The following is an 11,429-nucleotide window of genomic DNA, read 5'->3' on the forward strand; positions in this document are numbered from 1 at the left end:
TGATGACTCATTTTATACCATAGAGTTTGACATTAATATGGATTTGACCTCGGACTCCCATCTGAACATATTTGTGCCAGGGATCCCCAAACAAGATTTGTGTTGTTACCATTTTCTAATATATTTTTCAAAATCAACGCATCACATTGTGAGCTTGTAGATCTGCTATTTTCAAGGGTCCGACTCTCAAAGTACCCTGGCAGCAGTGGTAACCATGACAAACCTGCACTCACTCAAACATTATGTAACCACGGCGACCTGATGTCACCCTCACATAGAGACTCTATATCTCTGCTCACACAGACGCACTGAACCATAAGCCCTGAACCCAGCATAGAGAGGTTGAGTGAATTGGTTCTGGAAGGTGTACAGGTGTGTCAGTGAGTCAGAGGACACTGTGTAGAAGGACAGAGTCCCAGCAGGACAGTCCACATACACTGCTACTCTGTTGGAGCCCCTAGAGGCACTGACAGGGAGGATAGTCTGCTTACTATTGTGTCTGACAGTGTAACTGTTACCGCCAAAAGGACGACCATCACAGAACAGACTCCAGGATATGTTATTGTATCCAAACCTACAGTCATCACCACATCCTTTCCTGCCGATTCCTTTATAAGTCACTGCTATCTGAACCCCTCCACTGCACTCTACCTCCCAGTAACAGCGTCTAGTCAGACCCTCTGAACACAGAATCTGATCATAGTTATTAAACCTGTCAGGGTGTTCAGGATATGATTGAACCAGTCCCCTAGAGCTCTCACATGTCACCTTCCTGTTGTTCTCAGACAGAGAGAGGGATCTGTTTGCTGTGTTTGTGTCCAGAGTGAGATGCTGGAAATCTGATGAGAAAACAATACAGTAAACATTAAATACATCATTCACTGACTGACACACAACAACACACTTTAACCATTATTTTATGCTGTAACTATTGAAAAATAACAAATCAACAACTCATAGTGCGGCACCAGTGTTTTAATTTTTTTTTTTTTTTTTTTTTTTTTTTTTTTTTTTCGAATACATCTTTTTAAAAGCGAACATTTGTGACTGGAACAAGATATTTTGAGATGGGGGTCCGCGGCCAAACATGTCAGATCTACAAGCTCGCAGCGCGCCATGAGCTTGTACATCTGCTATTTTGACCCGTGGGTGAAGCGGACAGATGGGGGTCTTCGCACCCTAGTCTGGCACCCAGTGAACAAATGACGTGCTATGAGCTTGTTACAGATCTGCTATTTTTTAATAGCCAATAGAGAGCAATATGGTTAAATTGCATAAAATGTGGCGTGAACTAGTGTACTGGGGACCCCCTGGTAAGCTCCCCCCCGGATGGGTGGAAGTCGCTGTCCACTACTATGGCACCTAGTGACCAAATGACGTGCTGTGAGCTTGTAGATCTGCTATTTTTGAATAGCAAATAGAGAGCGATATGGTTAAAAGTGCATAAAATGTGGCGTAAACTAGTTTAATGGGGACCCCCTGGTAAGTCCCCAAGGACCCCTGTGGGGTCCCCGGACGGATGGAGGTTGCTGCCCACTGGTCTGGCACCCAGTGACCAAATTAGTGCTATGAGCTTGTAGATCTGCTTTTTTAAAAGCATGAACATTTGTACAAACCTTTGAATGGTATAGTGGAAGCTATGGCTAGCATGTGAAGGAATACCAGAAGAGTCGGAAAGAAACTCACCTTGGCTGATGGTTTATGCCTTTTGATTGATTGATTGATTGATTGATTGATTGATTGATTGATTGATTGAGGTATTCATAAAATGTAAACTAAAAGGAAACTCAGGTAAAGCAAGGCCGAAATTAGTCTTTTCCTCAACCTTTGATCTTTAGACGGTTGGATCGGGTGTCTATCAAATATGAATAATTAGCCCTCCCTGACGCGTGCGTGCGTATTTGTAACCTTTCTTCTAGTGTTGATTTAGTTGACTAAAACTTCTGCTTCTTTCACTGACAAAAACTAAATAAAAACTAAGCTCTGACTAAAACTAAACCTATCTACAGTATATTGTCAATTTTGTCAACAAATAACAATTAGACAAAAATGTTAGGGAGGGAGAAGAGATGCATTAGAAATAAAAGAAATGTTGCTGAAAATAGCAAATGCACAAGCTCACAACGCGTCGAGCTATAGCACGTTGTGAGCTTGTAGATCTGATATTTTCAGCATGCAGCCAAGCGTAAAATCAGCCATTATGATACCATCAAGGTCCGCCAAAATACATTTTAGTCTAATAAATCAACTGAAGATTTAGTCAAATAAATCATATGATATTTAGTCGACTAAAACTAGACTAAAATATGACAACATGGAGTTTTATTCAAACGACTATGAGTAAAACTAAATAAAAGTTGCTGTCAAAATCAACTCTACTTTCTTCCCTGCAGTTACAATGGCTTTGATAACCCACAATTGCTCCTGCCGCCATCCACACACACACACACACACACACACACACACACACACACACACACACACACACACACACACACACACACACACACACACACACACACACACACACACAGCGTTCAGTTATTTTTTTAATAGTGAAATAGTGAAAATAACTGTTCTACAAGCTAACAATCAGGTTTACAGTTCTCTTTATAAACGTCTCCACTGACGCTGTCAAGCCACGGGTTTGTCTCTTCCCACCAAATATGTACCTTTGGAGATGTCTATCCTTTTTCCTGAGGCGTTGGATTATCATCTGTAGTCGACATGTTTAAAATGCGTGATGCTCAGTGAGCATCGTATCTAGCCAACGATGACAGGCAGAGCAGGGGCCGGTCTGTGAGTGGACACAGACTGGCAGACAGACAGAGCGCAGCTATGGGATGTCTATGCTTGCAGGAGGTCTGCGTTCCGTTTTGGTTCGATACAAACACAACATTTAATTCTCAAATAAGGGACGGATCCGAATTTAATGGGACGGGTGTCAACCCTACTGGTAAATGATCTGTTTTTTAAAATATAAATTGTCTTCAAGCTCACAATGCGTTATGATGCTACAAATTGTGTGCTTGTAGATTGAGTACTTTTCCAACATACTTGACAAATTCAGAACCTGTCAGGATGTTACACATTTTGAGCTTGTAGATCTTTTGTCTAATTTTCAAATATAGACAATCTAAAAGCTCACAACGCATGGTGAGCTTTAGATCGGTTGTTTTTGAAATCTACAAGCCATCTAGTATGATCGAATCTCTGTGATCCTGGATTCAAGCATCAACATGTTGACTCAAATGTGAGCATTCTTTAATAGAAAAAAAAAAATGTTTTAGTTATTTGGTTGTGTGTTTAAACTTAATCTTGCTGGTGTTAAGGACCAGGCCAAGAGCAGAGCAACCTGAATTCCCTGGAAGCTCTCCTGAAGAGTTTTCAGAACAGCATCTGGGAAGGAGCCAACAGTGTATAAAATGTTAATGTGTGATATTGACACAGACAGATACTCACATCTGGTTATGAGTTTGCTGAATCCCACTGCTCTCTGTCCCACAGTTCCACTGTGTTCCACTGTGTTCCAATGTGGCTGGGAGGGCCTGCCGGTTGCATAGGCTGCCCATTGGCCCGTTCCACTTGGATGGGAGGGCTCTGTCCCACTGAACTTCTTCGCCCTAAAGCGTCCGATTGGCCCAGAAGCATTCCAACTGACCCACTTTTGCCCTGCAGCATCTGATTGGCTCGTGTTCCACTGAGCCCAGCACAGCAGTGCTGCAGTGGCAGTCAGACAGTGTGTGCACAGTGTTGGGAGAACTATACAGGAGGATTATAATCGTGGTCAATTGCAGAGTGCATTAAGGAATATAACTTTTACATCTTTTATCTGCTGAGGGTTAGATAAAGACTGGAGGAAACTGACGTTTTGGTGCTTTTTTCATGGAGTTCTCTCATCTTTTGTGTACTCAGAGGATTAACACATTGGTAAGTGCTTCCAAATCAACAAAGTTAACATTTTTCATTAGCCAAGGCTTAGTTAGGAAATCGAAGTGAGTTTGGAGTGCATGTGTTGCTTATTTTAATTTATTTTTATTTAATTATGGCCCAAGTGACAGGGCACACAAAGAGAGGAGAATTCATAAAATCATATAATATTGGCCAGTGCCCTAAACACATCAAAGTTTACTGTCTTTATCAGCCAGGTATTAGATGAAGCCCTGACAATTATAAATAAATCATTTGGTGCAGTTTCCACTTTGCTGTCATAAAGTTTGTCTGTTAGCCTCCGTTAGCATGTTTGGCTAGCGCCTATGTATATGTACCTTAAATGGAGTCATACAGGCTTCTGGTTAGCCATTTACATCCCCAAAATGCCTCGGTTAGAGAGTCATTGATGTTGTAAATAAATGGGACAGTAGGTGACACATTTAATGTCCATTTGGAGTGGGGATAAGTGAGGTTGTAATGTATGATGTGGTATCAGAAACAAGCCTATAGATTCAGCCTGCCTGTCTGCAGCTCAGAGTCAGTTGCAAAAGGGCATAAAGCATAACATGATTTAATTTCCATCTCTGCCCATGCAATGCAAGACGTGTATTGTTTTGAAAATAGCAGATCTACAAGCTCACAACAATGTGAGAATGGCAAATCTACAAGCTCACATTGTTTTGAGCTTGTAGATCAGCTATTTTCAAATGGCTGAATAGGGTTAATGTTATTGTGTTCATTCTTTGTATGTGAGGGACCGTACCTGTTCCCCAGGTTCTATACATAATGGGGAGAAATTACAAATACTAGTGGGTGGGTCAGGGGGGAACTAAGGACATCTGGGCACCATATTTGTGTTATGACTGGGCACCTGGACATCTGGGCACTAGGTAGGGACATGTGGGCATTTGGATGAGTGGGCACTTGGAAAAGTAGGCACTGTGGGTTAATCCTAATTTAGGTGCCCAGTTGCCCAGGTGACATTTTTGGATGAGTGGGGGAACATAGAATCTTTTTTAAGTCTTGTTTACAGCGTGCCTGCATTGTTCAACCCATGCCAACTGTCACCTAATGTCCTGTTTTTTTTCTTTACTTTGTTTTTATTTCAGAGATTTTGCCCCTTCCACCGACAAAGGCTTCTAGCCTCATGCTGAGGCTGCGCTGTCCATGATGCCACTGGTCCCATTCATGCCCCACTGTCCACGCTGCCCATGTTCAACACCATACTGGCTGTCCTCTCACGGCTGCTCCAGCAGGCTAATGCCACCGCACAACTCCATGCAACGCTGCTGGCCATCTCAACTCTCAACTGCTCAAGACCACTGCGGGCTATAGCCTAAATTATATTTCTATTATTATTCAGATTTCAGATTTTAAACTATTTCACTTTTTACAATCATTAAATGTTCAGTAGCCTAGGCTATGATGTTCTAAACAAGTGACTGAAGTGAATAAAATGAAGTGAACATTTTATTTCATATCTGGACCTCCATTTTATTTCATTGTCTCTGCCCATGCAAGATGTGTATAGTTTTGAAAATAGCAGATCTACAAGCTCACAACGTTGTGAAAATGGCAGATCTACAATCTCACAATGCTATTCTCTAATGGCTGAAGAGGCTTAATGTTATAGGCTTATTAATTGTATGTGAGACTTGTGTCTTACTGTTACTGTACATTTCTGTATGTTCAGGGTGTCACAAGGCAACCACAACAATGGCAGTAGTACAGCCAGATTAATAATGTGAACAATTATATCACCCAGATAGTGCTGTGATTACACCGTTATCATCCTTTTGTAAAATGACAATACCGTAATAAAAGATAATAAACCTTTCTGTTTTCATTTTTCCACTTCATTGGGAGAGAGGTTGATGTAGTGATGGCTTGATGGCTCACTTGATTAAAGACATTAAGTCTGCTAAATCATTGGTTCTCAAACTTTCAAGACACCCCAAAATAATCATGTGAACTGTGGTCCCTCACACTGACAAACAGGTTTGGAGGAACTCATGGAGTTGCTGGAGTTGAGCCATTACATTTTGTCTTGATTCAACAGATGAATATTGTGAAAATAGCCGATCTACAAGCTCACAATGCATAATAATAATAAACTAGCTTTTGTTATATCTATATTAAATCTATTGCTGATTACTGGAACACTTGATTCCCCCGATTGAAATAACTAAACTCAACAGACAAATATTGTGAAAATAGCCAATATACAAGCTCACAATGTATAATAATAATAAACTAGCTTTTGCATTATGCAGATTACTGAAACACATTTGATTCCCCAGTCTATAGTTCTGGCCACAGATTATATTTCACTGGGAAAGTCACAATACACAATCTTTACATCTTGTCACTCATTCAATAAAGTTCACAGACAATGATTTGTATGTAAATAACACATTTTAATTTTATTACAAAGTGCACATGTAAAAAATAATAAAAGGGCAGCACAGGTCATGTTCTACTTAAAACAAATAGGAAGGAATTGATTAGGTGATTTTTGATGCTGGAGGGAGGGAGGGATGGGGAGAAAGACAGACAGACAGACAGACAGAGTGAGTGAGTGAGTGAAAAAGGTTTTGAGCAATTTGTGCACGTTTGGGAACACATGGCTAATTAGAATAAAAAGCACATGGCTCATTTGCATATGCCATGCCCTCAAGACACGTTCTCTGGAGGTCATTTGGAGTTCAACTCTCCATTTCGGCAACTTTTTGGTTCCGCTGTTCCCGGACACGAAAAAGGACGGGGTTTGTTCCGTGGGAATTGGGGGGTCCCAGGGAGCATGCCTGGGAAAAATCAGGACGGGGGGCGTCCAATTTGGTGTTTAAATTGCGTGAAGCAAAACAGAAAAGATCCGCTGGGTTCTTCTGGTAATGAGTTTGCTGAATCCCACTGCTCTCTGTCCCACAGTTCCACTGTGTTCCACTGTGTTCCAATGTGGCTGGGAGGGCCTGCCGGTTGCATAGGCTGCCCATTGGCCCGTTCCACTTGGATGGGAGGGCTCTGTCCCACTGAACTTCTTCGCCCTAAAGCGTCCGATTGGCCCAGAAGCATTCCAACTGACCCACTTTTGCCCTGCAGCATCTGATTGGCTCGTGTTCCACTGAGCCCAGCACAGCAGTGCTGCAGTGGCAGTCAGACAGTGTGTGCACAGTGTTGGGAGAACTATACAGGAGGATTATAATCGTGGTCAATTGCAGAGTGCATTAAGGAATATAACTTTTACATCTTTTATCTGCTGAGGGTTAGATAAAGACTGGAGGAAACTGACGTTTTGGTGCTTTTTTCATGGAGTTCTCTCATCTTTTGTGTACTCAGAGGATTAACACATTGGTAAGTGCTTCCAAATCAACAAAGTTAACATTTTTCATTAGCCAAGGCTTAGTTAGGAAATCGAAGTGAGTTTGGAGTGCATGTGTTGCTTATTTTAATTTATTTTTATTTAATTATGGCCCAAGTGACAGGGCACACAAAGAGAGGAGAATTCATAAAATCATATAATATTGGCCAGTGCCCTAAACACATCAAAGTTTACTGTCTTTATCAGCCAGGTATTAGATGAAGCCCTGACAATTATAAATAAATCATTTGGTGCAGTTTCCACTTTGCTGTCATAAAGTTTGTCTGTTAGCCTCCGTTAGCATGTTTGGCTAGCGCCTATGTATATGTACCTTAAATGGAGTCATACAGGCTTCTGGTTAGCCATTTACATCCCCAAAATGCCTCGGTTAGAGAGTCATTGATGTTGTAAATAAATGGGACAGTAGGTGACACATTTAATGTCCATTTGGAGTGGGGATAAGTGAGGTTGTAATGTATGATGTGGTATCAGAAACAAGCCTATAGATTCAGCCTGCCTGTCTGCAGCTCAGAGTCAGTTGCAAAAGGGCATAAAGCATAACATGATTTAATTTCCATCTCTGCCCATGCAATGCAAGACGTGTATTGTTTTGAAAATAGCAGATCTACAAGCTCACAACAATGTGAGAATGGCAAATCTACAAGCTCACATTGTTTTGAGCTTGTAGATCAGCTATTTTCAAATGGCTGAATAGGGTTAATGTTATTGTGTTCATTCTTTGTATGTGAGGGACCGTACCTGTTCCCCAGGTTCTATACATAATGGGGAGAAATTACAAATACTAGTGGGTGGGTCAGGGGGGAACTAAGGACATCTGGGCACCATATTTGTGTTATGACTGGGCACCTGGACATCTGGGCACTAGGTAGGGACATGTGGGCATTTGGATGAGTGGGCACTTGGAAAAGTAGGCACTGTGGGTTAATCCTAATTTAGGTGCCCAGTTGCCCAGGTGACATTTTTGGATGAGTGGGGGAACATAGAATCTTTTTTAAGTCTTGTTTACAGCGTGCCTGCATTGTTCAACCCATGCCAACTGTCACCTAATGTCCTGTTTTTTTTCTTTACTTTGTTTTTATTTCAGAGATTTTGCCCCTTCCACCGACAAAGGCTTCTAGCCTCATGCTGAGGCTGCGCTGTCCATGATGCCACTGGTCCCATTCATGCCCCACTGTCCACGCTGCCCATGTTCAACACCATACTGGCTGTCCTCTCACGGCTGCTCCAGCAGGCTAATGCCACCGCACAACTCCATGCAACGCTGCTGGCCATCTCAACTCTCAACTGCTCAAGACCACTGCGGGCTATAGCCTAAATTATATTTCTATTATTATTCAGATTTCAGATTTTAAACTATTTCACTTTTTACAATCATTAAATGTTCAGTAGCCTAGGCTATGATGTTCTAAACAAGTGACTGAAGTGAATAAAATGAAGTGAACATTTTATTTCATATCTGGACCTCCATTTTATTTCATTGTCTCTGCCCATGCAAGATGTGTATAGTTTTGAAAATAGCAGATCTACAAGCTCACAACGTTGTGAAAATGGCAGATCTACAATCTCACAATGCTATTCTCTAATGGCTGAAGAGGCTTAATGTTATAGGCTTATTAATTGTATGTGAGACTTGTGTCTTACTGTTACTGTACATTTCTGTATGTTCAGGGTGTCACAAGGCAACCACAACAATGGCAGTAGTACAGCCAGATTAATAATGTGAACAATTATATCACCCAGATAGTGCTGTGATTACACCGTTATCATCCTTTTGTAAAATGACAATACCGTAATAAAAGATAATAAACCTTTCTGTTTTCATTTTTCCACTTCATTGGGAGAGAGGTTGATGTAGTGATGGCTTGATGGCTCACTTGATTAAAGACATTAAGTCTGCTAAATCATTGGTTCTCAAACTTTCAAGACACCCCAAAATAATCATGTGAACTGTGGTCCCTCACACTGACAAACAGGTTTGGAGGAACTCATGGAGTTGCTGGAGTTGAGCCATTACATTTTGTCTTGATTCAACAGATGAATATTGTGAAAATAGCCGATCTACAAGCTCACAATGCATAATAATAATAAACTAGCTTTTGTTATATCTATATTAAATCTATTGCTGATTACTGGAACACTTGATTCCCCCGATTGAAATAACTAAACTCAACAGACAAATATTGTGAAAATAGCCAATATACAAGCTCACAATGTATAATAATAATAAACTAGCTTTTGCATTATGCAGATTACTGAAACACATTTGATTCCCCAGTCTATAGTTCTGGCCACAGATTATATTTCACTGGGAAAGTCACAATACACAATCTTTACATCTTGTCACTCATTCAATAAAGTTCACAGACAATGATTTGTATGTAAATAACACATTTTAATTTTATTACAAAGTGCACATGTAAAAAATAATAAAAGGGCAGCACAGGTCATGTTCTACTTAAAACAAATAGGAAGGAATTGATTAGGTGATTTTTGATGCTGGAGGGAGGGAGGGATGGGGAGAAAGACAGACAGACAGACAGAGTGAGTGAGTGAGTGAAAAAGGTTTTGAGCAATTTGTGCACGTTTGGGAACACATGGCTAATTAGAATAAAAAGCACATGGCTCATTTGCATATGCCATGCCCTCAAGACACGTTCTCTGGAGGTCATTTGGAGTTCAACTCTCCATTTCGGCAACTTTTTGGTTCCGCTGTTCCCGGACACGAAAAAGGACGGGGTTTGTTCCGTGGGAATTGGGGGGTCCCAGGGAGCATGCCTGGGAAAAATCAGGACGGGGGGCGTCCAATTTGGTGTTTAAATTGCGTGAAGCAAAACAGAAAAGATCCGCTGGGTTCTTACGCGAGGATTACGCCAATCTTCTCCTCCATGTTTCACTCTGTAGGAAGTAGAACAACAATGCATCATTGTCTAACTGTCTAACACAAGGTCTCCACTAGCAGACACTACAGTGTTACTGTTTCTCCATCATTATCTTGGTCCTGCAACGTGCAGCCCATCCAGACATACAGTACTCACTGCTGCCCAGTTTGGATCTCATCTCCTCCTCAGATAACCTCTATGGAACTCCACTTCCCTTTAATCCCTTCTTGATGCATCTTTACTATATCTTGGATATGTCTTGTTATATCTCGACCACAAATACAGTACAGAATAGATAATAATTAGATAGCATGTTGTTTAGACAAATGCCAGGTTTATTGCTTAGTTAGTATTCTAGTTTATTTGAGGCATTAACTGTACTCTCTGCAGTCTGCAATTAATTCTGGGGTAGGTGGCCAGTGAAATACTAGTGAGGAAACATTAACTGCAAACTAACTACCATGAATATTGTGGATATATTTAATCAATCATTTTGGGGATGTTGATGTTGTCATCTGCCCATTTGTCAATTTGGTAAAAAGAAATTGGTTGAATAGAACTAGAAAATATGTTGGGACCAACGCTCAATTGTTCACAATGGTTTGTAATGCAGGCTGCCATCCCAGGAAGTCATGTGATCCAAGATGGCCACGGTGTGAATATGGTCTATGGGAGAAGAAGCCAATGCCGATTATCAAATCAAATACTTGGGGACTTTGACTTCCCGTCTTGGGAGTTCAGACTAGCAAGTTCTCCTTGGGAGAAGGGACTTCCGAGGACGGGAGGACGGGAAGACGGGAGGAGGGTAGTTCTGCTATTGGAATAGCAGCATACTCAATGATGTCACAGTCTCAGCTTGCTTCAGGGCATTCCACTGTTTCTGTGAATAGGTCTATATTCTGGGCAGATCTACAAGTTGGACGCATTCAGCAGTAGATCTATTCTTTTGTTCCAACAGAGGATAAAATGTGCTCATTCAACAGTCATTGTGCACTTTACAACTACACATATATATTAGAAAAAATAAAACACAACACTGGCTCTGTTCTTTCTTTCCTTTTTTCGAAATGTCAACCTACTGTTATACAGTATATTGTTTGAAGAAAAGCGTACAGAAATGTGCATATGAATATCCTATATTATTAGCCGAATTATAAATATAATATAGCCCACTGTGTGTACAGCCCTGGGTGATTATCGTATTATGCCATTCTCACGGAAATCTTACTGCAAGTGGC

The 11,429-nt window shown here is 41.0% G+C and overlaps 1 protein-coding gene across 1 annotated transcript; it reads right to left on the reverse strand.

Moving 5' to 3' along the window:
• Window positions 1-270: 270 nt before the first annotated feature.
• Window positions 271-3,572, reverse strand: LOC308285188 (stonustoxin subunit beta-like; the record flags this gene model as incomplete). The annotated part of the gene is made up of 2 exons (XM_080725904.1): window positions 271-839; window positions 3,491-3,572. 2 exons carry the CDS (start codon window positions 3,570-3,572, stop codon window positions 271-273), a joined length of 651 nt encoding a protein of 216 aa, XP_080582030.1.
• Between the last annotated feature and the right edge of the window lie 7,857 nt (window positions 3,573-11,429).

Source organism: Nannobrachium achirus (assembly GCF_963921795.1).
Source record: "Nannobrachium achirus genome assembly, chromosome: 5".
NCBI lineage: Eukaryota > Metazoa > Chordata > Actinopteri > Myctophiformes > Myctophidae > Nannobrachium > Nannobrachium achirus.